This window comes from Daphnia pulex, chromosome 7 (genome assembly GCF_021134715.1).
Source record: "Daphnia pulex isolate KAP4 chromosome 7, ASM2113471v1".
Taxonomy (NCBI): domain Eukaryota; kingdom Metazoa; phylum Arthropoda; class Branchiopoda; order Diplostraca; family Daphniidae; genus Daphnia; species Daphnia pulex.
This window is the reverse complement of record NC_060023.1, coordinates 7,907,986-7,933,902: the sequence shown is the minus strand read 5'-3', so window position 1 is coordinate 7,933,902 and position 25,917 is coordinate 7,907,986. Positions and strand designations below refer to the sequence as shown.

At 40.1% G+C, this 25,917-nt stretch overlaps 5 protein-coding genes and 2 non-coding genes across 13 annotated transcripts; 2 read left to right on the top strand and 5 right to left on the bottom strand.

The window, feature by feature from the left end:
* Positions 1-697: 697 nt before the first annotated feature.
* On the bottom strand, positions 698-3,120 carry LOC124196722 (putative phospholipase B-like 2). The gene is made up of 7 exons (XM_046591898.1): positions 2,750-3,120; positions 2,429-2,675; positions 2,270-2,364; positions 1,833-2,203; positions 1,684-1,770; positions 1,266-1,621; positions 698-1,178 (listed from the first exon to the last, which is right to left on the bottom strand). The coding sequence occupies exons 1-7, from the start codon at positions 2,956-2,958 to the stop codon at positions 840-842; spliced, it is 1,704 nt and encodes a 567-aa protein (XP_046447854.1). The 5' UTR covers positions 2,959-3,120; the 3' UTR covers positions 698-839.
* A 1,263-nt stretch (positions 3,121-4,383) lies between these two features.
* LOC124197788 lies at positions 4,384-5,465 on the bottom strand. Its single transcript, XM_046593334.1, has 3 exons — positions 5,309-5,465; positions 4,735-5,238; positions 4,384-4,666 (listed from the first exon to the last, which is right to left on the bottom strand). Exons 1-3 carry the CDS (start codon positions 5,312-5,314, stop codon positions 4,526-4,528), a joined length of 651 nt encoding a protein of 216 aa, XP_046449290.1. The 5' UTR covers positions 5,315-5,465; the 3' UTR covers positions 4,384-4,525.
* Positions 5,466-6,584: 1,119 nt separating this feature from the next.
* Positions 6,585-6,690, bottom strand: Trnat-cgu. The gene is made up of 2 exons: positions 6,655-6,690; positions 6,585-6,620 (listed from the first exon to the last, which is right to left on the bottom strand). It is a non-coding gene; the product is annotated as a tRNA-Thr (tRNA).
* A 273-nt stretch (positions 6,691-6,963) lies between these two features.
* Positions 6,964-7,082, bottom strand: Trnat-cgu. Its single transcript has 2 exons — positions 7,047-7,082; positions 6,964-6,999 (listed from the first exon to the last, which is right to left on the bottom strand). It is a non-coding gene; the product is annotated as a tRNA-Thr (tRNA).
* A 395-nt stretch (positions 7,083-7,477) lies between these two features.
* LOC124197690 (endocuticle structural glycoprotein SgAbd-8-like) lies at positions 7,478-11,845 on the top strand. Of its 3 annotated transcripts, none has more exons than XM_046593224.1 (3): positions 7,478-7,519; positions 7,635-7,852; positions 7,953-8,418. In XM_046593224.1, the coding sequence occupies exons 1-3, from the start codon at positions 7,511-7,513 to the stop codon at positions 8,290-8,292; spliced, it is 567 nt and encodes a 188-aa protein (XP_046449180.1). In that variant the 5' UTR covers positions 7,478-7,510; the 3' UTR covers positions 8,293-8,418. The 3 variants fall into 3 exon arrangements, with proteins under 3 accessions (XP_046449180.1, XP_046449179.1, XP_046449178.1); XM_046593223.1 differs by lacking the exons at positions 7,635-7,852; positions 7,953-8,418 and adding exons at positions 11,064-11,296; positions 11,393-11,845 and having other exon boundaries at positions 7,496-7,519; XM_046593222.1 differs by lacking the exons at positions 7,478-7,519; positions 7,635-7,852; positions 7,953-8,418 and adding exons at positions 10,873-10,956; positions 11,064-11,296; positions 11,393-11,845.
* Positions 11,846-12,578: 733 nt separating this feature from the next.
* LOC124197401 (larval cuticle protein 65Ab1-like) lies at positions 12,579-14,095 on the top strand. Its single transcript, XM_046592846.1, has 3 exons — positions 12,579-12,683; positions 12,797-12,933; positions 13,002-14,095. The coding sequence occupies exons 1-3, from the start codon at positions 12,672-12,674 to the stop codon at positions 13,321-13,323; spliced, it is 471 nt and encodes a 156-aa protein (XP_046448802.1). The 5' UTR covers positions 12,579-12,671; the 3' UTR covers positions 13,324-14,095.
* A 729-nt stretch (positions 14,096-14,824) lies between these two features.
* LOC124197400 lies at positions 14,825-18,940 on the bottom strand. 5 transcript variants are annotated; one of them, XR_006876124.1, is made up of 9 exons: positions 18,674-18,921; positions 18,436-18,528; positions 18,298-18,351; positions 17,974-18,234; positions 17,699-17,897; positions 17,463-17,638; positions 15,223-17,396; positions 14,969-15,147; positions 14,825-14,899 (listed from the first exon to the last, which is right to left on the bottom strand). XR_006876124.1 is itself a non-coding variant. In XM_046592845.1 (7 exons), the coding sequence occupies exons 2-7, from the start codon at positions 18,505-18,507 to the stop codon at positions 16,356-16,358; spliced, it is 1,803 nt and encodes a 600-aa protein (XP_046448801.1). In that variant the 5' UTR covers positions 18,508-18,528; positions 18,732-18,940; the 3' UTR covers positions 16,319-16,355. The 5 variants fall into 5 exon arrangements, 4 of the variants coding, with proteins under 4 accessions (XP_046448801.1, XP_046448800.1, XP_046448798.1 ...); XM_046592845.1 differs by lacking the exons at positions 14,825-14,899; positions 14,969-15,147 and having other exon boundaries at positions 16,319-17,396; positions 18,732-18,940; XM_046592844.1 differs by lacking the exons at positions 14,825-14,899; positions 14,969-15,147 and having other exon boundaries at positions 16,319-17,396; positions 18,436-18,550; positions 18,629-18,906.
* Between the last annotated feature and the right edge of the window lie 6,977 nt (positions 18,941-25,917).

Genomic DNA, 25,917 nt, shown 5'->3' with positions numbered 1-25,917 from the left:
AATAATAATTACATACGTATGTTCTCCTCACTCAAGAATTCCCTTCTCCCTCTGCCTATCTTTCTGGCCCGTTCAAACGAAATAATAGACAAAACCTTTTATTGTCTGCTCGGCCTTGTCAACGTCCTCACTCTTTCTATATTGTGGTGCGCTATACACACGCCGGCCGCGTTTTTCTTTTTCTCTTTCAGATTGTCGTTTAATCCGACCATTAATAGAACGACAACCTAGAGAGGCCCACAGCTGAAGAGAACTCGGAAAGTTCTAGACGGTGAGGGGAGACCCGGCTCGAATTTCTTCATCGTTCGTTGGTTGAATGCGGCATCCGCGTGATCCTTATCAACGCTCAGCGCCCTCATGTTTCCCCGGTCTGGGGAATCTCGTTTAGACCGTAAAGTAGACGCATCTGCTTACACATCCCCCCACCCCACTCTACTCTACTCCCTCTGATGTTACACAAATGGCAACCCAAACCATCGCACCCAGTAACTAAACGAACAAGAGACTATAGGAGCGGACGGACGCGCGAGCTGACGCGATCAAAGTTCATTGGGCACGAACGCCGGAAAAGAAATAAAAAAAAGTCAATTCCAAACTCCAAGTGGATCAACCAATTTCTCTGAAGATACAAAATCCGGTCTTCCGTCGGAGAGTCAACTGACCGGTGCTGACAGCACAAAATTTTCATTGGCCAAAGTATACGGGACACGTGTGTACTTTCCGTAAATAGAAACTGACCGGCAGACAGGACAGGATAGGAAAAAAGAGTATTCTTAGAAATAGAAATCGTAGTATGCATTTGGGAATATGAGGATATACATCAGCGGTTTTTTCTTGTTTTAGAGTGTCCACTCGGTCTGAACTGGTTCGAACTTCCATAGATCGGGATGGCCGATGTGGGACATGTTGACGAAATCAGATTCGCTCCATCGAAAGGCCGGGAGCGAGTCGAAGGTGGGACCACCGACGGCGATGAAGTCAAGCGAAGTCATGAGCTGATGCGAGGTGACCTTGCAGTCGGTGGCGCCGTGAGAGCGGTGACTGAGCGCGTGAAATGGGTAAGTGCCGTTGGCTGGATTCAAATCGTTTCGAGCCGAGATGGCGTTCTCTCCGGAATATTTCGGCTCGCACTTCTCACACCGAGAAAGCGGGTCGTTGCGGTAATCGTTGTACCGCATCTAAACAAATCGCCAAAATTTGAGTTTACGGCTTTGTTGCCTCAACCAAAAAACAAATAAAATAACATAGAAAGCACAAACACTCACCATACGGATCATCGAGTCCATGTCCGTGATTTTGGATTGATCGCGATTGAAAATGAGCGCGCGGGGAGTTTTGTCGTATGTGAACCAATCACCGTACTGTTCCACCAGTGCCGGTACCCCAGACAGATTGAAAATTGTAGGGAAATAAGGGCTGTTGTACGACGGCCAAAACGACTGCGATCTCAAAACGTCGGTGGCATCGCGAGATTCGATCAGGGTCGGTAATTGTTCCAGCACCCAAAAGAGGCCGTCACGAAGGGGTTTGAAAGGCTTGAAGAGTTTGTAATCGACAATCATCCACTGGTTGTTGTATGTGCCGCTGTTGTGACGGCTAAAGACTTCGGTCCATTCTTTCCCTACAGTAATAATAAAAATAAATTGTAAAACTTTCATCTTAAAAGAAAGTCACTCTTGATACCGCTTGAGGCGAGACGATTGGCGACCATCGATCGGACTCCTTCAAGAACTTGGCCAGTAGGTTTGATGTACTTGAATAACTCCACATCTAAAAATAGCCAGTAGTTAAAATCCGCATAATTAAAACCACAATCTAGAAAGGGGATTTACTGTTGTTTCCGATTGTAGTTTCCATGGAAACAAGACCAGAAGAGATGACGCTGAAGTCGTCTCCCGAATACAATAGGCCAGGGTACGAAGAAAACGACATGGAGTGGCCTGGAATAACCGCCGAGTCTTCGGCTGCCGTTCGATGAACCTCAAAGCTGTATTTTTTCAAAATCCTGATCATCGATTCGTAGCCGTTCCATGTCACGTGCGAAGTGTAGATGTCGGATGCGTCTGGAAGTACTTTAATTAAGGCAGAACACGATGCAAACATGTGGCGTCGGCCAACTTTATTGAGTCGCCAATCTTTCCCTGCTTTTTGCGGGGCAAACATTTGCTCGAACTCTTCCATATCACCAAAAATATTGAACCACCTAGGTGAACCAATCAAGAATAAAGAAAAGGATGTTTGACAATTCTCTTCAGATAATTATACTTACATAAAACCATAAGTGCCCATTGAATGGCCAGTATTTACTGCTGCTTTTTCCCAGCCTGCTGCCAAACCTTCCATTTGTTCATAGAACAAACCCACCTATAGTTAAATGACATTGTGAAAAATTGAGACAAAAATTAAGACTAAATGAATTTAAAGATACCTGATGCCAGAATGGGCTTGTGTTTCTGAGCTTGGTGTACATCTTGTTAACCCATTTGGTATTGGTGGCCAAAAAGGTTCGCAGCTTGCTGCAGTAGCCATCTCGACCCTTGCAGTAATCTTGCAGCGTGTTCAAGTACGAGAAATAAATGAGCTCGTGAGTAAGATAGCCTTCGAGGAAACCAGCTGCCTTAGACTGGACAGAATCTGGGAAATTGCCATTGGTCCAGACTTCAAAATTAGCCCACCTAACATACAAGATACAAGTATAATAATAAGGATTTAACATGTAGCACAGCAAATAAATAAAAATATTACATACCCTGTCTGATTGATGGCGTTGGTAAATTTGGCCCCAGCAACATATTTGTCGCGAGGTGGTTCGTGGTGGACGATTACAAATTCTTCATTGCTTTCATCAAACACAGCAAAGGCTGTTTTCGACTCTGGCGCTTGGCTAACTTGAACAGATTGGATACAGCAGATGAGCTGCAAGCTCACCAGCAAGCAGGCAAGATGAAACCTGTTCATCTTCGTCGAGTGACACGGATCAACTACTTGGAAAATTAGAAAACAGAAATGGAGCTTGTGTATTCTTCTTTTCTCTTCTATGTTGAAACGCCCCCCAGAAAATCCGTCGTAATAATTGGTTTGTTTTGAAGTAAAACAGCTGATTGAAAATCTTCTGGACCCCTACTGGCCGTGAGCGAAACTGTGTTCCCCTATATATTTGAAAAGGGAAAACCTGGAAAAGACAAACTATGTATAATTAGTCATAAATACCTGTTACGAGAAAGTTGAGACTTTCACAGGCTTTCACTCTCATTCTTATGTATTCTCATCATAACCGCTTTTATAATGGCATTGCTTATAAACAATTTTTGTTTAAATATCCACTCCGGCTGGCTGAAGCCGTTATGATAGACGCACACGTCTGTATTTCAGTATTTGTAATCCCACTTCGTAACAGTAAAATAATAATAATACAAAGTAATTGCGAGAATAAGAGAATGCGAAAAATGCACGAAAGGATGCACAATTTTAGCACAATAAATAAATAAACAGCTGGGGGCAACTGGATTTTGGAAATTTTCCTGAAAAATTCGGATTTTGCATAATTTTAAATTACGTTGAAGGAATTCAAATTTGAAATTCTTTAAAATGCGTACATAACAACAGAAGCATGGTGGTTTGCAAAAAATAAAAAATAAAAATCCCAAGATTTGGCTTGTGCGTCATGAATGAATAATTTCAGGAAAGAGAAATTGAGAATAATTTCAAAAATATTATCAGCGTTCATTGTTCCGTTTTTTCTCCGGTAACCTTGGTTTTTACATTTAAAAAATTTATAAGCTACAGTTTTTTTACTAAGGTTGCGTAATTGCAGTAAACAGTTACATAGAAGCGACACTAACATTACCACTATAAAGATCGAAAAAAAGAACTGAAGGATCTTTTTTGTTAATATGCAATTTTAAAATAGGAAAAAAGGTCACTGACTGGCAAGAGAGATAAGACGATGAGCTACTGCTAAACACAATATACCCACATCCATTTAATCAAGGGTATTGACAGCTGGAACGTATGATAAGCTCAATGAGTTCTTTTACTTGGCACACTTTAGAAAAAGAGGGGATGCTGACAGGAAAACATCGAATCGTGGAAAACATGACAGATTTTAGGAGACGTCAATAACCTCTAGAGAGGTTATAATTGCGAATATATGTAAAACTCGGTTTTAAGTAAATACCAGCAACTACTTCTCCTAAAACTTCATTCCGCGTTAGTTTGAAGACTTCCACAATTCTCGCTATAATTTTGTATAAATAATCTTGTTTTCTGCTTAACTCGAAATAAAAAAAATCGGTGTAATATGAATCACTTTCATTCGTTTGTCATCAAACACACTCATTGCTGTGTACTTTACTACGACAGAGAACCAACGTTTTACACAAGTCTGATAAAGTCCTCGAGATTTTATTGTGTTATTATACGTTTGTTATTTACAGCAATCATTCATGTCCATCGTGTCAATTTTTATACGTTAAAATAGAATTTGGTTGGATTAGAGATTAAAAACTGTGCGCGATCACTGCAGTCAAACATTCACATACGCTTCAGTTGGAACCGGAACTGCAGATCCATCGGCAACTGTCTCTTTGTCGATTCCTGTTGGCGGGTAATAAGGCGCACCAGCAGCAACTGCATCTCCAGCTCCGGCGTATTGCATCACCCAAGTCTATGCGAAAACGGAAAATATTAAAATGTTATGGCCAACATGAAATTTTGGATTGTGCACAATTTTACCCCATCAGACATCTGCGGGGCACCAGCGTATTGGACGAACTGAGGGCCAGCAGCTCCGTATCCTGCGGGATAAACTGCGAATTGTTGGGGTGCAACACCCTGGCCAGCAACAACAGCAGGGACCTGAACAGGCGCTGCGTAAGCGTCAGCCACGTTGGCTGAAGCGGGGGCGTACATGGCGTATGACGCAACTGGAGGAGGTTGAAGATACATCGAGCTGGAATAGTCGACGGCCTTTGGCTGTTGGCGTCCATCCGTCACAATTCCATCAGAAGGTGTTAGTGCGGGAGAGATGGGCAGAAGTCGGTCGGCAACTGCTGAGGTCGTGTCGTCAGACGCGTACATCGGAACGTAGACCTTCTTGGCTACCAGAATCACTTTACGTGAATTCGGTGCTGACGTCACTGTTGTCGCTTTGTCAGATTTGCCGGACTTGAGATTGAGGAACCACGCCTCCGAAACGCCGACCAACAAGCTCAACAATGACAGGCTCACAATTACAGACTAATGAGAAAGAAAATAAAACATGATGAAAAGCTAATAAATTTCCAAAATAATTTTAAACGTTTTCTACCTTCATTTTCAAGATGAGTTGGAAGAGACAAGTTGAGCCGTGGAAGATAAAATGAGATCTGCGTACCAACTGTCACTTCACGTCGGCGTTTTATCTCATCTCATCGAACCCATAAATCACCTCGAGCTATTGGCGCTAATGAACTTTTCAAGGTAAAATTCCTGTCTGCTATTGATGGAGGTGGAGACCAATTACTATTATAAAATTTCGATAAACTTTAAAAGATTAAAAAGTGGCGCGCCAAGTTGAACAATCGATATAACTAACCCTAGAGGCTAGAGGCCATCGTACTATTCCTTCATATCACGCATTGTTTCATTTTTTTAAAATTCCTTATTGGAATGGAATCGTGCGAGTTTCCGTGAATATGTTTTCGTAAAGCATTGTCAAGAGTAGAATTTTAACTGATTGATTGGACCAGGATACAATATTACTTGCCTCAATTGAGTTAAAAAATAGCGGATAAGTTGAAAACATAAGCCTTTGCCGCTGTTGCACCAGACAGTTGACAACAATATAGAAACTTGTTCATTTTCAGGTATTCGCACCATTTTTGTTTCTCTACACGAATGTCATCCAGACAACTATAATGAGATCAAAACGAGTTCAAAATGCGAACCTTCAGCTATCACGGTAAAAGTCAGGGATAAGTATAGCTCGGAAATGGGACCTTGGAAAATTTAATCGTCATCCAGATTTGCAGGAAATAGCACAGTCAATCGTCTTGTCAGCCCAAAATATAATCAAAAGGTAACGCGCTAAGTTTATATTGAAAATTGAAGTACTATTCTTGTTAGCGAAATTTTCGAAATATTATTTGAAATAAAATATAAAGGTAAAAAACTGAAAATGCTCAGCATGTAAATTGAATAAAAGACTACAGAACATTCATTTTTTAAATGGGATTTTACACTGAATTATTACCTGAAAACTGGCATAAAGATAATAGAACTTGCTCTATAAGCTGAAAATGACGATGGAAATCTAGCCTAAGTTTTTGAGTTACATTCTTCAAGAAAACATTTCCATTTCTGATTTAGACATTCAGTCTGCACGGAAACACAGACCCAATGGAACAATCTGATTTTTTTTTGCACGACAATTTTTTCTTAAAGAGCGCAAAAATCAGGTTAGTGTAATATACAATATTCAGTGTAGATTTGGGTTCCATTCCCCTCAAATCTATTTAAAATATTTTCTGATAAATAAAGAATATCCTCTCTTGAAATACATTCACATATTTTATAATATTGTGAATTGCAATCTCATTATTAATTGCCTCCTGAGAGGATTGAACTCTCGACCTTTGGTTTACCATTTCTTGACTTTTTTCTAGTCAATTGTTGTACGAGACCAACGCTCTACCACTGAGCTAAGAAGGCATTGATTGCTTGAAATAGTGTGTTAAATTTTATTTTTATCTGCTTGAGGCCTGTATTGAAATCCATTTGAGATCACTGGCAAAGCAATCGTTCTTAATTAGCGAAAAAATCAGATTATTAAAATTGGGCCCACAATTACATGATGGATGATTTTTTTTACTTTCAGCTAATCAGTCTTTTCTAGTCATATTTGTTTTTTTTCAACTTTTTTAATATTACTTCAATTTAGCCTAGTAGCATGTTTCATAATATCTCTTTTACGAAATTTTTTCTTGCCTCCTGAGAGGATTGAACTCTCGACCTTTGGTTTACATGGAATACTATGATAATTGTAACCATAACCATCACATATTGTTTACGAGACCAACGCTCTACCACTGAGCTAAGAAGGCTCACAAACGCCTAATCCTGGACATTGGCTGTGCCAAGGATTGTATTAAACCTTGAACGTCACCGACTTTTCAAAGTTAAACAGTAGACTGCAAATATTATGATTCCCTGACAGCGAAATCCGATATTTCTCAGACCGACGAGTGTTACCTCAATTCAATAAGAGAGGACTGGCGGAAAGAGAATGTTTAATTTGTAACATTTTCATTTTTATTTGCACCTGACACCAAAATCAAATGCAAAAGTGATATTTTCAAGTCTTTGTTCGTGACCCAATTGGCAAAGAAGGAACCACATTCGAACACACCCAGACCCCTCCCAAACGGACCATTTTTATCCCCTTCACCCGTCCCCATTCACACCCGACTATAAAAGCCCCGATAGAGAAGATGAAAAGTATCAGTTGCTCTACAAATCAACCGAATTCAACATGAAGCTGGTAAGGAGACGACACAATCACACCAATGGCATTTAATCAGTCAACAGCCGTCAAATTCATTTGTGCTTTAATTGCCTCAGACTTGGACTAAACTAAGTGAAATATTATTTTCTAGTTTGTTATCGCCGCTGTCTTGGCCGTCGCTGCCGCTGCCCCTTCCAGCTACAAGCCGGAATACAAAGCCCCAGCCTACGCTGCCCCAAGCTACTCTGCTCCGGCTTACGCTGCTCCAGCCTACGCCGCTCCGGCCTACGCCAAGGATAACAAATACGCCGGCATCACCGTCACCAGCCAATCTGATGAGCGCAATCTCGACGGCAGCAGCCAGTGGAGGTAAAAATCAACGAAATATACTAATTCTACTTTATTTACTAGTTAATAACCTTGAGGGATTCAATTGGTTAATAATTTCTTTAAATATTAATTTGTGCAGCTACGCCCAGTCTGACTACACGACCCGCGAGGAATCGCAGGTGCAGAAGAAGCTCCAAGGCGTCGCCTACGACTCTTACGGCAAAGCAACTTACGAGGATGTGATGGGTAACACCAACAAGGGATCTTCTTACTGGGTTTCCCCTGAAGGCGAGAAATTCACTTTGACCTGGGTCGCTGATGAGCAGGGATTCAAACCCAAGGGCGACCACTTGCCCGTCGCTCCCGTCCACGTCTACGAACTCCCCGTCGCTCCCGTCCATGAATACGAACTCCCAGTTGCTCCCGCTCTCCCCTACAAACGCACTGGACTCGGTTATTCCGGCACCAGTTATTATTAAATTATTAAATTATATTAGAACAATGAATGATTGAATGATGTCATATTTGATGTTTTCTTTGCGATAATGTTGAGTGTGATAACTCTGATTGTATAAATAAATATAAACCATCAAAGATAAAAGCAATTTTCCTAAGTTCTACTTTCACTTTTTACGAACTTGTAGTCGAGACTATAGTGACAATTCCCCCCCCCCCCCGAACTTCACATCGCTTCACATCCAATTTAAAGCTGTGCTGTTATTTAAGGAGAATTGAGAAACACTCGGGAACACTTTTATACTATTTGGCAATCTCTCTATCTTTTTGTATTTGATTTCATTGGAAGTTTTTTTATTTGCTAGATTTCTTTCGTATTTTTACGATTGGCTTTGACTATTAATAGTGTAGAAACTGAATGGCACTGAAAAGACGCATTCCACCGGCCATTCTATGCTGAATTTCAGCCTTTCAGGAGACCGAATAACTGGATAATGCCCATTTCTTGTGAATTAAAAAAAAATGAGAAAATACCTCGAAAGCATGAACAAGATGGAGTGTGAAACTCAAAAGCAGACTTTTATCAATTAGACTCTCTCCAGCAAATTACGATAATTTTTCAAAACAGTCCCTCACCCCCAAAAATGCGATAATCACGAAAAATTATTTTTTAAATCGAGAAACATGTGTGCGTGTTATAGATAAATAAACACTGTATACCCCCAAAAAGAATATTACAACTTTACGAGAAATTAATTTTTTTTTAATGGTGCTCAAGGCGTTGTTTTACAAAGCTGCGGGGAAATGCTTCCGGATATGGGTGAATTGGCTATTCACCAATTTATTCATTGCCGTTTTTTTTTTATGTATTGAATTAAAAGAATTTGTTTTTTCTCAACCACCCCCCCCCTTTAAAAAAAATTGATTAAAATTTAAGCGATGCAGTGAATCCAATTATCCAAAGATTATTTATCGATATTTATCGTGCTTAGCTTGCACAGAGGAAATCAAAAAAGGTCTTTAAAGGTTTCCGTTTGTTTAATCAAGAGTATGGATGTTATTATTTTATCATACAATTCGGAGTGTCTGATGGTGAAAACGCATGACCATGTAACTATAGAAAAATATAAACTTTCCTCTCTCGGAATACAATCAAAATTTGGCCACGAAGCATAAAGTAATGAAAGGCTTTTCTTTCGTCTAAATTCAAGCGACGTGATGCGATACAGAAAAAAACAATTATTTTGAAATACAAAAATTTTTGTTGAGCGAAATTTTGGGTGACTGGCCTTTAATTGGCTGATTTTTTCAAAGCGAATTGGAATAAACCATTTGGGTTCACCGGAAGCTAAGGTTCGTAAAGAGCGCAAAAATCACATTAATTAAAATATGAATTAATATTCAGTGTATCTTTCGAGTACGAATTTATAACGTTTTTTTATGGAATCTTCTCGGACCTATTAAGAAAATGTTATCTAAAGACTACTGGATAGTCAAGATGAGTTGAAATCACAAAAAAAATTTCAAATAGTTATGTATATGCCTCCTGAGATGATTGAACTATCGGCCTTTGGTTTGCTACATGATTCCATACATTTTTCACCTTTTACCCATTTTCCAATTATTGATATGAGACTAACGCTCTACCACTGAGCTAAAGAGTCACATTTTACAAACACAGAACAAGTTAAAATATTCGTTTGATTTCCAAAAGACGATGTGATAAATAAAATAAATCATTAAACTATGTTTTTACTCAGATGATTTGCAATTGCCAAGGGTCCATATAGTCCAATTCCCTCATCAACTCAGGCTGGACTCAAGTATATTATAGTCAAAGTAGCTCTTAATATATTATCACAGCACACGAATGGAATGTTACTTTGCGTATAATTAAGATTGCAAATCATTAGCAGCTCTTGTACTTCTTCTTCCCTAAAAACCGTATGCAATATTAACATTTTGAGCAATAAGTAATAATAATACAATACCGTACAATACAGACAAACGAACGATGGTATTATCTAGGCCTAATATATAGGGCTGGCATAAAACTAAAAACACATATTGATTACTGAGATGGGCTTCATTATACTTCTAAGCACGCATAGCCGAACTCAGCCGAACTAAGAAAAATGAAATTATTGTAATAAAAACTACAAAATTCAATTTCAACCAACAATTGTACTATATTTTAGTCACCGAGGGACTGTGATACTTTTATTCTTATTCATATAATTTTTCTCGTTAATGCAGCTGTGAAAACCCAAAGTATCTTGTCCTGCCATTCGCTTTACCAGGGATATCATATTCACTGTTATGGATGTATAAGCCTTCAAAACTTCAAAAACATTAAGTAGCTAGTTCCAAAGCGAAATACGATTCCTTCTCAGGTACGACAAATGTTGCCTTAAATCAAATAGAGAGAGAACTGACGGAAAGAGAATGGTTCGTTTGCACCTGACAACAAAATAAAATGCAAAAGTGATACATATTTTCAAGACTTTGTTCCGTTCGTGACCCAATTGGCAAAGAAGGAACCACATTCGAACACACCAGACCCCTCCCAAACGGACCATTTTTTCTCCCTTCACCCGTTCCCATTCACACCCGACTATAAAAGCCCCGACAGGGAAGATGAAAAGTATCAGTTGTTCTACAAATCAACCGAATTCAACATGAAGCTGGTAAGGAGACGACACGCAAGGCATTTAATCAGTCAACAGCCGTCGAATTCATTTGTGCTTTAATTGCCTCAAACTTGGACTAAACTAAGTGAAATATTATTTTCTAGTTTGTTATCGCCGCTGTCTTGGCCGTCGCTGCCGCTGCCCCTTCCAGCTACAAGCCGGAATACAAAGCCCCAGCTTACTCTGCCCCCGCCTACGCTGCCCCAAGCTACTCTGCCCCGGCTTACACTGCCCCGGCTTACGCTGCCCCGGCCTACGCCAAGGATAACAAATACGCCGGCATCACCGTCACCAGCCAATCTGATGAGCGCAATCTCGACGGCAGCAGCCAGTGGAGGTAAAAATCAACGAAATATACTAATTCTACATTATTTAGTTAAAATCGTCATGAATTCAATCGGTTAATCATTTCTTTAAATATTAATTTGTGCAGCTACGCCCAGTCTGACTACACGACCCGCGAGGAATCGCAGGTGCAGAAGAAGCTCCAAGGCGTCGCCTACGACTCTTACGGCAAAGCAACTTACGAGGATGTGATGGGTAACACCAACAAGGGATCTTCTTACTGGGTTTCCCCTGAAGGCGAGAAATTCACTTTGACCTGGGTCGCTGATGAGCAGGGATTCAAACCCAAGGGCGACCACTTGCCCGTCGCTCCCGTCCACGTCTACGAACTCCCCGTCGCTCCCGTCCATGAATACGAACTCCCAGTTGCTCCCGCTCTCCCCTACAAACGCACCGGACTCGGTTATTCCGGCAACAGTTATTATTAAATTTATAAATTATATTGGACCAATGAATGAATGAATGATGTCATATTTGATGTTTTCTTTGCGTTAACGTTGAGTGTGATTGTATAAATAAATATAAACCATCAAAGATTAAAGCAATTTTCCTAAGTTCTACTTTCACTTTTTACGAACTTCTAGCCGAGACTATAGGGATAAGACTATGTTATTGTTTAACTTATTTTAAATTAATTTAAAGGTTTTATTAAGGAGAATGGAGACACACCCGGGAAACACTTTACGTGATTCGATAAATCAATTTTGTTTTATTATATTTTATTCGAAATATTTCATTTGTTTGAGTCGTACGTTTCCTATTTTTCCGATTGGCTTTGACTAATGACTAATGTAAGAAATTGAATAGCGGTGAAAAGACGCAACGACACAATTTGCCAATTTCTATTTCACGAAACGGATATATTTCGGAATGGGTCTGATGCCATTTATTGGCTCTTTATACTATGAAGGCATGAACAAACGAGAAACGTGAAAATCAAAAGTTGATTTCATCAAATAGTTTCTCTCCAGAAAATTGCGATTCTTTCTCATCAATAAAACGATAATCGTCGAAAAATTATTTTGTAATTCCGGAAACATCAGTGATGCGTGATTCTAGATCTAAATAAATCGTGAAACCCAAAAATAATATTACAGCCTTGCGATAAGTGAAATCGCAATTTTTTTTTTGAAAGGACCCTCAAGGGCGTTGTCTGGCAAAGCTGCGGGGAAATGCTTGCGGATATGGGTGAATTGGCTTTGAGCTTGTTACGAAACACTTATGACCAATAGAAGAAGCAAGAGAGTATGAAAACGTATCTAGAAACCACTCTCTCTTATTTCTGGCCAGTGTATATAATCCGGTTTTCTACTAAACTCTATATCCAGTCCTATTTCAGCAGTTGTTGAACCCACCCAACAGACAACATGAACAAGCTGGTAAACTCACAGGATATTTAACGATTTTTTTGTATTAGAACTTATTCTTCTGTTTGGAATAATATTTCATCGGCGTACACATAAATAGCTATATTTTTATATTCTCTATATAGTTTATTGTCGCTGCTGTTTTGGCTGTCGCGGCCGCTGCTCCTTCCAGTAGTTACAAACCGGTGGAATACAAGGCTCCCGAAATCACCATCGTGAGCCAATCTGATGTCCGCAATCTTGATGGCAGCAGCAACTGGAGGTAAAGTTAATATCCACAGCATGTCTTGAATCTTTATTGATGCCTTACGATTTCATCTTGTCGCACAGCTACGCTGGATCTGACGGTACCACTCGTGACGAGTCCCAGGTCCAGAAAAAGATGCAAGGAGTCACCTACGACTCTTACGGCAAAGAAACGTACGGTGAAGTCCTCGGCAACACCAACAAGGGATCATCTTACTGGATCTCCCCCGAGGGTCAGAAATTCACTCTGACTTGGGCGGCAGATGAGCAGGGATTCAAACCCAAGGGCGACCACTTGCCCGTCGCTCCCGTTCACGTTTACGAGCTCCCGGTCGCTCCCGTCCATGAATACGAACTCCCAGTTGCCCCTGCACTCCCCTACAAACGCACTGGACTCGGTTATTAACTCAAATCAAATTTCATTCTTGAATTTCACACGAAATTTCTGTCACATGTTCCTAATTACACCAGTATGTAAATTATTGGTGTGGTAATAACAAGGGTAATAAATATATTAGTTAAAGTCCTTGTTAAATTTCACTTCTATCCTAACCCTAGTTGCGTCTTATATAAATGATCCAGCATATTTAATACAACGCGAACTGTTTTATTTAATAACCTCAGTTTGGTACATGAAACGAATACAAATTATTAAGCAATTCTTTTGGAGATCAAATAAAAAGACTCATACGATCAATGATGCGACGAGTTACCAGTACACAGAGGTCCGGATAGTTCTTGGTGAGATCTTCCCATTCTTTCAAATGACAAACTTCTTTTCCCTGCAAGGTCATGAAAGAGACGACTGTTTGTTGTAGCTCGTCGACCGAGTGAAGATGGGCCCATACCAAGAGATTGATGGCGTTTTCTACTCGAACACAGGTAAGCAGGAAACGAACGCATTCTTCTTTCAAGTCGTTGATGTCGTACTTATCGGCCGCCACGAACAGAGGCTGAGCTGTAGCTTCTTCAGTCAGCGCTGTCAAAAGCCGGCCACAGTAGATGTAGTGGTAGTAGTTGCTTGAAAATGTCCGGCTCTACGTCATCAATGACAACCTCACCAGTCGCTGCTTCCTTCATGTCGTGCTCAAACATCGCGGCGAACACGGGACTCCTAGCCACCAGGATATTAACATGACCGCCAACACGTTCGTCGCCTTTGAAAGTGAACTGGACATCGCAGTGATTCTGATGGACATACATATCAGCCAGTTGTTTGAGGACGTTCTTTTCTCCGCCGCTGAAAGTTTCGAACTCGATCCAAAGCGAACAGGTCAAGGGTTTCCACGGTTTCCATTCGTCAACTGAATAAAGACGTTCAAAATAAGCGAAGCTGCCGTCAAAGTTCGCTGATTCCCAATGATGATCCGAATTGAAAGACTTGTTCAGAGGGATAATTTTTGTCATGACTCCATTGAGATTGGCCCAAATAGCCGAGGGTGGGGGATGATGAGTTGAATCCTCTTCTTGTATTCCGTTGATGAGGTTCACCGCGTCTTTTTCACCTTCGCCGGTCGATTCCTCCTCGGCTGATGCGTTTGACGACTCGAGTTGGACTTGTGCCAGCGCCAATGAACCCACAATTTTCGTAGCAGACTTGGTGAAAGATGCCTTGAGAACGTAAGATTGCCCATCGATCATGAACTCGACTTGATAAACGACCCGCTGGTGATGTGACCCGAAAACTTTATCGGCTGTACCATTCTCAGCACAGTTTCCCTGGGTAGAACTGACTGGGTCCACAGCAGCAACTAAATCAAGATTCAATATCAAAATTGACACAAAAATTACAAATGAATGGTTTCAGCTATGCTAATAAGCCCTACATGAAAATTTTTGTGGTGACTGTGATCCGAATGCGAATAGTGATGATTTTGCAGCACGTAGCGTCTGTCTGCCATTTTTTGGGCTCGCTGGAACTTGAAAAGTCAATTTAACTGCTTGCTCCCGTGGCCTGCCAAATAAACCAGTCGGACCAATCTCTATAAACAGACGTGAATCAGTTTCTTAAAAAAAGAAGATGTAATTTGCAAATAATGTCGTATACTAACCTGATGAAAGTTGAGGCTGGACAACAGAGTCCACTAGAGTGGAAGAGGGCATCATCTCATCACATTTCTTACATGCACCCATCGAATCGTCATTGGATTTGCATTGCGGCTTTTCCCACTTGCTGTGCATGCAGTAGAGTCCCGATCGAATCCGTTCAACGCAAACCTCTGGTTCTTTCCTTTATTAGTTATATTCAATCGAGTCTTGTGAGTTTGCACATTAATGGAACTTGGTTACATTTAAAAAAAATCACCTGTTATCATTCTCTTCACGACGGATCGTAGGCAAACTACCAAAGGATGCTGGCACAGTAAAAAAAGACGAGCAAACAGCCATGACGTTTTTAGTTTCCCGAAATAGGATCAACGAATGTGAACGGGTTTGTACGACGAAATCCTCCAAAATTTGTGAGATTTACACTATGCACTATGCAACCAGGTGGAAAGTTACAACTAGAAAAGTGAAACAACAAATAAAAAACACTTGAAAACTACGGACATGAACGATACCACCCGAGATAAAACGTTTGAGCATTCAAGATAAAAACCGCCTTTTTGTCGAGCTTTTAATGGCACGGCGTCATTTCGAAGAGCCACTACTATCATACTTATTTTAAATATTAAAATAGTCTAACTTACACACAAATGTGTGGGGATTTCCAAAATCACTAGCCATCAACCAAAATAATTCTTTAGTTCGGCGAGAGTCGGAGAAGAATTAGCAATTAACTGTGACAACGCGAGTGGACGACTGAGTTGGTCAAATTGAAACGAAACTCTGATGTAATCGCAAGGTCTACGTTTCCAAGTAAAGAGGTTTAACAGGAAAGGAAGGGAATCCAAATCTTCCATTTACCCCGTGGGCATTTTAAGACTGGCGAAAAGATGGATGGGGGAGGGGCTTACGGAAGCTCCGCCTTCTCAAGATGGAATCGAGTCTGAGCTACTCAGATTTGTGAAATCAATGAGTTAAATATTACACATGGAAGGTTTAATCATTTCCAGTTAAGATCAAAATCACTTAAATCAGCTTTCTAAAAAGTTGTAGCATTTTTTAGAAAAAGATCATCATTTGAGAAGGGAAATTCTTAGCTGCAATCCTGCAAAGCTAAAGACAGCAACACTGATTAGGATGACGCAATAAGTTCCAACTAATGTCGTAGTATCATGGAATGGAATAATAAGACTTAAGAGGGGATAGTGATTGGGTTTATTTACTTCTCAGAAGAGAAAAAAAAAGAAAATGAGTGAGATCCCGTGAAATAACCTTTTAAAAACAGAAATTCAAAAAATCCTATTTGCAATAACAGTGATGGGGCACATTTTCGTTATGAGTTAAGGATAAATTTCTTGAGTTATCAAGTGTTATTTGTGATTGACAGAAAACTCACAGGCAATTAATACCCGAACAAATTAGTTCTTCTTCGTCGTTCCAGGAAATGGACATCCTGTCGGTAATGTGTCGCGTTACCAACACACACAAGTGCGGATAGTTCTTGGTCAGCATCTCCCAATCTTTCAGGATACAAACTTCCTTAGCGTTCAAAACCGTGAACTTGAGAGCTAGTTGTTTCAGTTCGTCCACGAAGTGAAGGTGCGCCCAGGCCATCAAATTAATCACCGTATCCATTCGGACGCAGGTCAATAGGAAACTGACACACTCTTCTTTCAAATCACCAATGTCGTACTTGTCGGCCGCTTCAAACAGCCGCTGGGCAGTGGTTTCCGTCAGTGGTAATGAAAGCCGGCCCGAGTAAATGTATTGAAGCAACTGCTTGAAAATGTCTGGCTGGATGTCTGGAATGCTGACTTGGCCCGTCTTCGTCTCCTTCATCTCGTGCTGGAACATTGCGGCAAAAACCGGACTCCTGGCCACCAGTATGTGTGAATGGCCGCCAAGGTGTTGATCACCTTCAAAGTTAAACTGGACATCGCACTGATTCTGCTGGACGAACAATTCAGTTAGTTGTTTGAGGGCGTTCCTCTCTCCGCCACTGTAAGTGTCAAACTCGATCCAGAGAAGACAAGTCAACGGTTTCCACGTGTTACATTCAAAATGGGGCTGAAGAAGAAAACTGCCATCAAACTGTTCCGACACCCAGTAGCGGTCCGAAATCCAAGACTTCTTTAAATGGCAAAATTTGTGTTGCTCTCCGTTCAAGTTGGCCCAAACAGCGCGCGGTCTATTCAAATCATCGTTTTCTTTTATGGGACTCGCTACATGTTTTCCGCCTTTTACCATTGTTCGGGGTTTTGATGATGGATGCGACAGTGTTAGCGACCCAAGAATTTTCTTACTGGACCTGGTGAAGGAGGCTTTCAAATGGTACTGTTGGCCATCAATCAAGAAATTGACGATGTATTCCATGCTTTCGTTTGAAGTCGAAACCGCGTTTATTATCTTCTGAGTACTTGAAACGCTTTGTGTCTGTGAATAAATAAGAAGAACTAGCAATAATATGCATTAATTCAGTGAGCGTAACTTCGTAAATACCTGCTGTGCACTCAAGTCGCTCATGTTGGGTGGTTGTGTGATTAATGGAGAAGCGGATTTGTTGGTTGTTGGGTGTCTAAAATTGGAACCTGCAGGACTTATTCCCAAAAAAGAGGATTGTGTTGGCTTCTGTGGCTGCTCTAATAACTGTCCAAATGATTTCGTCTGCACATTACCTGCAAAATGGATGCACATAGTAATTTTGAGCCTCAAAATAATACTAGTTAAGCGCTTACTTGACGCAGATAATCCAGATAAACATTTATCTGTCATTCGCAGCTTCTCCCACTGGCTGCGAACGCAAATCAATCCCGGTCGTATCCGTTCGACGCTGGTATTTCCCAAACATACTGGCTTTAGAGGATGTGTCAGCAGATCTTCTGGTACCTCTTCACCGTAACTAAACACTTTGGGATTTCCCAATTTCCCCCCTATCTACAGGTGCATTACAAAATCAAGTTAATTAGAACTGAAAAATTATTTTTGAATAATAAACACACAGTTACCGTACTTCTTTTCCAGAGACCAACAGCTCTACATCGTGAAGAGTGATTATTTTGTTGTAAACTTTGTCTGTCGCAGGAGCCTTTGCAATAACCGAGTTGACAGTAAATCTCACGACTTTTACAACGGTAAAAATCTCCAATTTCCCATCCGCAATCAAGTGATTGAGTTGAGCTGAAAGCATCGCAAACGCGTAGGAATATTTCCCATCGGAGAGAACAATTTTATAGCGATTATTGTTAGTTGCCTGGAGTAACCCTCTGAAGTCCTATTATTTTTAAAATATACACATTTAAATTAAGCGACAAAATAAAATATTTAGCTTGTATACAAGAACTTGCAGAACGGGTGTCTCGTTGTAAAGTCCATTTTTCTCAATAATGGCCTATAAATATATGTAAAAAATAAAAAATAAAAAAAAATAAAATTTAGAATTGAAATCGATTTTTAAAAAAGGAAAAAAAATTACCGGAATTGCTCCGTTAGTTAACACAGGTTTGCTGCTGCTATTCACTTTCGGTGGCGATGGCCACTGATGCATTGTTGATCAAGTAAGAAAGTTCTGATAGGCAAACACAAACAATCTGTTGTTAATGATAATACAAATTGAGGAAAATTATTTTCTAGATATAAGAAGGAAGAAGATACCGAATGCCTTATACCCTTTTAAATAAATTGTGACAAAATATAACCATCATGTACAGTACCGGTATCTAAATAACCACGTGGAACAAACAGATATAACAGTTGTTGAGAGTTATTCACCGTTCAAGCACTTTGTCTAACGCTTTTCTGTTACTAATTTAGCTTTTTTGCAGCTGTCACTAATAAAGATTACTTTATATCTGTCAGAGCACACCTTTGTCACCTGACCATCACCGATCGAAACCGAAAACTAACAGTGAAACAGTTTCGTGTCGATGTCGAATGTCGGTAAGGTAGTCAAACTGTCAAAGCCGAAAAACTAGGCGGGCTGGCGTAAATAAAGAAAATTAGAAAAAAAAAAAGACATTCATTGTTTAGCGCCATTCCAACCCTTCCCTCTTTTGCCTCTGGTGGTTATTATATACGTATGTTTGCGTTTGGATAAAACAAAAGGGAGAGGCTGGAACAGCATAAAAACCCATGATGGTGGCTTTGTGCGCTTCCATGGATATGGAGAGATCTCTCCATACCTCCATGCCTTGGCGCTTCTGAATTGAATTTCTGAATTCTGATTCAAATCAGAGCTATAGAATACAATATAGAATAGTATTCTATAGTTCTGTTCAAATATTTGGAAAAAGCAGGGGTATGGAGAGATGGAGAGATTTGAGGTTCAGATCAGATTAACGCGTTTCTCGTTCAGATTTTGCACACTTGGCAGTTTTTCGTCAAAAATAAAAAAATGAAAACAGTTTAGATCTGGAAAGCTCGGGTTGAATGAGACTGTACGAGTGCACGACGCCGGACTTTGGATAAGGATTTATTCGGACGATCAAGTAACATTCTTATGAAGTTAACTTGAAATCCAGCAAGTTCCTTTAATAACTTTTAGCAGGGGTAAGGAGTATGCATACCATGCATGCCCCTGCTTTTAGCCATATGACCGCATATGACCAATGATAAACAGCAGAGTTCAAACAGAGGCGGAAATGCCTCCTGTATATTTCACGAATTATCTGTGTGAAATCACTGACATGAAGTAAGAGTTAGGTGTAGAAAAATATAAAATAATTAAATATTTAAAGCTCAATTTACAAGCTGACACAGAAAAGTTTGACTTGTGACTTCGAACGAAGTTTGGACGTTACAAATTATTCGATTTAAAGGATTGTTTTACCTTTCTAAAAAATTAATTTTGTATTGAATATTATTTGTTAAATTGTAAGTTAACGAAAAATCAAATTTAAAAATAATTTTGTCCAATTCGGTCCAATTAATTCTCCGCAAATCTACAATTAACTTCCAGTTCGACAACTGCGGAGCAACTTTCCGTCCACGAAGGGCATATATACGACCACTTGACGAAGCGAATAATCATCAAACTAACACTCGATTTCATTCACCATGACGAAATTCGAAAAAGTGAAAAACGCACTTTCAAAAGTCTCCAAACTAAAACCTGATTTGAAAAAGGCTTTTTCAAAATCGACAAAATTCTTATCATCATACAAAGAAGTGATCATATTCCTGATGCTACTTATTATTGCATGGACATTTTTGCTGTGCTTTGTCAAACTACCTCCTGATCTACAAGACATGAGCGGAAAACCAATTAAAGTAACATGCAATGATGACAAAATCAACTACCCGATGGCACCCATCAAGAATAATCCGACAAAGGAAAATAACTATGTTACATATGAAATAGCTACAAGCTGTATTTGCCTCATTTTAAGCTTCCTATATGTAAGAGGAAGGAGATTAGTAAATTCTGATCCACCATGCAGTTCCATCATACTGCTTCTCGTTCAACTTCTACTTTGGATTTTATCTTTAATCACTGGATCAGTTTTCGTATGGCTATGGGTGAACAACGGCCCCACTGAAACTCTGGCCCCAAACTTCCTAGCCGCCTGCAAACCTCAGGGGCTTGATCTCCTTTGCAGTCCCAACAGTCATCCTGAAGATTGGAACCCGGTTGTTTGGGTGACTTGCACAACTCCTCCTGAAATGTGGATTCCGGCCCTATCCAATGCGCAGCTGCCCCCTATAGCTGCAGTACAAGCTTACCTGACGTTTGCAGCGGTAATTTATATGATTTACAACTGGAAGTGGGAGGGGCCGCTGACATTTCTCCCGCTTTGCCACTTGGCAGTCTCTATAATATCCTTCGGGTTTACTGTATACGGCGTCATCTCAGATAATGTTGCAAATTTCGACCAAGAATTTGTTTCCGGCTACCTAAAATGCTTCGCTGTAGCTTGTGTGTGGTTAGCAGTGGATAGTTTTTGGCAGAAAACTAAAAAAGAACCAACACTTCCACGTCACTGGAATGACCCCACACCCCAAACTGGACCAATTCCTACTAACCTGACACCTTCGTTGCACGAACCTTCTGCGGCAACAGAATCAACAACGCGAGAAACGGAAAACGCTTATCAAACCATTTACCCGGATCTGCCGCCGGAATATGAAAATCCCCCAAGTTACGGGTCCTCGGCCACCCGATACTAAACGTTCGGGACGAGACAGCTACCAATTGAGATCCATTTGTCATCAACAAATGTTATTGTCTGGATTAAAATGCATGACGATCGAATTCAATAAAATAAATTTCAAACTGTTCATTTCATTTGTTATTTCGAAATTATTTTAATTAAACCTAGTATCACAAGTTCTATGGCTCTAATTTTACGCTCAAAATCAATAATTGGTCTAATAACTGGTAAACCCATAGAGAAACATGAGCGCAGAAAATTTTTCTACGGCTCTGCTGATCACAGGTTTTAGTAAGAAAAAAAAGTCTTGATCAAGAAGAAGAAGAAGCGCGGGTTAAAATACATAAGATTTAAATGATTTCGTGATGTGAAAGGATTTTTTATTGTAAAAGATCACTGAATAGCAACATAAATTAAGCGTATTTGAATTACAAAACAATTTCTAGGGTGGCACTGTCGAATTTAAGCCAAGTGTACTTTTGTCGATGCAAATTTCGAGTTATGTAATTGTCGCAAGGTAGTAATTTCTTTTGAATATTATTCGTTAAATTCTAAATTAACGGATAATTAAATTTGAAAATTATTTTATCCAGTTAATTCTCCCAAAATCTGGAATAAATTGCCGGTTCGACAACTGCGGAGCAACTTTCCGTCCAGGGAGGGCATACATAGAAGCGGAGACTCATCAAACTAAAACTCGATTTCATTCACCATGACGAAATTCGAAAAAGTTAAAAACGCCACTTCAAAATCGATCAGATTCTTGTCGTCCAGAAGACGAGATTCGATCGTATTCCTAATTCTGTTAATTGTTTGGACGTGTTTGCTGTGTTTGGTCAAGAAACCTGACCATCAATCAGACACGGAGATAATATGCAACGACGAATGTTACATAAACCACCCGATGGCATCACGAGAAAGGATAGTGTGGAAACAAATCTGCCTTATCTTTGGACTAGCTTGGTCCTGTTTCAACTTTGCCACCATTGAAATTCTCCACGGATTGGCCGGAAGAGAAAAAAAGACGGCTTTACTGGCTTTACTCAAGTTTACCTATCGCGCTCTGCTTTGGAAAGCATCAATATTGACTGGAATCGTTCTCGTCTGGTTGTGGGGTAACAATCTTTATTATACCGAAACAAGATTGGCTCCAAACTTCTTGGCTGTCTGCCGACCACTTGATCTGACTTGCAGTCCCAACAGTATTGTTCGGGTGACGTGTACAACACGTGCTGAAATATGGATGCCGGCCCTATCCGATTCGCTGCCTACATTAGCGGCAATCCAAGCTTACCTGATGGTGATAGCGTCCGTCAAGATGGCTCACTGCGTGCTCTTAGCGGTGGCGACGGTGGATTTTAAGTCGATAATCTTTGGCCTGATTACGCTAGTCATCAATGTAGCGATTACTTTGGCCACTGCTTGCTTGATCATCACTTGCAACGAAGCAAGTCTCAACATTGATTTCGTTTCCGGCTACACGAAGAGCTTTATTGTTGCTTGTTTTTGGCTAGTGGGGGAATACTATTGGAGGCTGAGCGGAATTGAAGGTCCAACACTTCCACGTTATTGGAATGACGAAGAGCTGGGCGATGAAGATGCCATACCCGGAAACGACCAACTCCCTACAAACCCGACACCTTGGACCACAGCAGGAAACGACCCCACACCCCAAAGTGGCCAAATCCCTACTAACCTGACACCTTCGTTCTTTCTTCGAGAAACAGAAAATGCATATCAGACCATTTACCCGAAACTGCCGGAATATGAATATCCCCCTAGTTACGAGGACTTGGTTATACGGTATTAAACGAGTTCGGTATACAGCTACCAATTGAGATCCACATACCTGGTATGTCATGAAAAAATGTTATCATTGTCTCGCATTGTCTGGATTTAAATGTATGATGAAGATCGAATTGAATAAAATAAATTTCAAGTTCACTTCATTTGTTAATTTCACAATTATTTTTTAGTTAAAGTATCACAAGTTTCAGCTTTAATTTTACGCTTTAAATCATTTGCAACACATGTCTAATTAAAGAAACATGACGGTCGTGTCCAGCACTGTACTCACTGCTGGTTCTATTAGGTTGCAGGTATACGTAAGAAAAAGCAATGCAAAGCAATATTGATCTAGAAGCACGTGCGGGTAATAAATGAGATTTAAATCAATAAATGATTTCATGATGTGGAGGGATTTTCGAGATTTTTTAACACTGAGCAACACAGTCACAAGCAACAGCAGTTAAGCGTATTTAAATTTAAAAACAATTGCTATTAGAGGCTGGCACAAATTCAAGCCAAACGGATATTTTGGGGGAGGAGCTTATTCATGTCACGGACATTTGGGGGAGGAGCTTATTCATTTCAAAACATGCCCAAACATGCCCAAACTAATCACCACCAGATGTCTATAGCGTCGCCATGATGACGCAATCTTTGATGTCCCAACCATGACGCAACAACCAGATTTGCATCACCACCAGATGTCTATAGCATCGCCGTGATGACGCAATCTTCAAGTAAGGTACTGACTGGGCAGATTTCCCACGATAAAATCCATTATGGGCAGATCGTGCTATTAAATTACAGAAATGCGAATAGCAAAAGATTCTGACTTTACGCTAGACCAAAGTTCCCCGTATTTGACCGGGGCTCAAGTTACTAGCCCTTTTTAAGTCTTTTTAAGTCTTTTAAGTCTTTTTAAATAATACACGCATCTAACTCGAATCTATCGCTCATATGACTAATATTCAGATGTATGTCGAACCGGCGTAACGCCAATCCAAATAAGAGGTCCAAAATCCAAATTGAGATTAATCTACTGTACATGATTAGCTCATTGGTAACTTGGTAATAACGAGACTTTCTATATAACTGATGCTGATGGTGCAGTTAACCTATACGGCATAAGACGGTCATGAATGACATGAAAGCAGCAAAGAACACATTTTTACACGACTTTGCTAGTTGTAGGCTGAATTGTAAGAAAAAAGTCTTGATTTCAAAAGCCCGCGCGCATATTACATGAGAAGTAAATGATTTTTTATGTTGAAGGATTTCTAAAATGTAAAAAATCACTGAAATATAGCAACAACCAGGCAAAAATTGAGCATATTCAAATTAGAAATAATTTACAGGCTATACTGTCTAAAATTCAAGCCAAGTGTACTTTTGACGATACAAATTACGAGTTATGGGATTGTCACAAGTTCGTAATTTCTTTTGAACATTATTCGTTTAATTGTAAGTTAACGAAAAATCAACTTTAAAATAATTTTGTCCAGTTAATTATCCCCAAATCTACAATAAACTGCCAGTTCGAAAACTGCGGAGCAACTTTTCCGTCCACGAAGGGCATATATACGACCGCTAGACGAAGCGGAGACTCATCAAACTAAAACTCGATTTCATTCACCATGACGAAATTCGAAAAAGCTAAAAACGCACTGTCAAAGTTCACCAAACTAAAACCTGATTTCACAATGATGAATGAAAAAGTGAAAAACGCGCTTTCAAAAGTCATCAAACTAAAACCTGATTTCACAATGACGAAATTAAAAAAAATTAAAAACGTCGTTACCAGATTCTTGTCTAGACAAGATGTGATCGTATTCCTAATGCTAGCGATTGTCTGGACTTGTTTGTTCTGTTTCGTTATACCCATTGCAGATAACCTAGCAGACATGAAGAACAAACCAATTAAAGTTACATGCAACGACGAAAAAATTAATTACCCGATGGTATACAGGAGCGCGCGCTCGCAAATTGAAATGTTTGCACATGTAACGTGTCAAATATTTGCCAGCATGTTACTAACCTTTATATGGATAATACAAAGCCGATCAGAAAATAAATCTATCATACGTTATTTCGGTTATTTCTTTAGATTTCTGCTATGGATTTTATCGTTAATTACTGGAAGCGTTTTTGTATGGATATGGGTGGACAACGGCCCCACTGAAACGTTGGCTCCCAACTTTCTAGCCGCCTGCAAACCTCAGGGGCTTGATTTGCTTTGCAGTCCCGAAAGTCATCCTGAAGATTGGAATCCGGTTGTTTGGGTGACATGCACAACACCTCCTGACATGTGGATCCCAGCCCTATCGAATTCGCTGCCCCCTTTAGCGGCAGTACAAGCTTTCCTGATGTTTGCAGCTGTACTACAAATGATTTACTACTGTCAGTGGAAGGAGCTAGTGCAGCGGGTGGTGTCAGTTTGTAAGCTGGTCCACTTGGCAGTCTGTATGTTCGTCATCGGGTTAATTGTATCCAACCTCATCTCAGATAATGTTTCAAATTTCGACAAAGAATTTGTTTCCAGCTACCTAAAATGCTTTGCTGTTGCTTGCGTGTGGTTAGCAGTGGATAGGTTTTGGCAGACAACTAAAATAGAACCGAAACTTCCACGATACTGGAATGACCCCACACCCCAAGGTGGCAGATTTGCTACTACCCTGACACCTCCGTTGCACGAACCTCCTGCGACGACAGGATCAACAACGCGAGAAAAGCAAAATGTATATCGGACCATTTACCCGAATCTGCCGCCGAAATATGAATATCCCCCAAGTTACGGGGATTTGGTCTTCAGGTATTAAACGAGAGTTTGGTACAGCTCGAATTGAGATCCGTACTCGTATGTCATAAAAAAATGTTATCTGATTGAAATGTATATATGACGATCGAATCGAAAAAAATAAGTTTCAAGTTTACTTCATTTGTTATTTCAAAATTATTCGAATGCAACGTTGTGTATAAGTTCTTTAGCTCTAATTTTACGCTCAAAATCATTTCCAACAAAA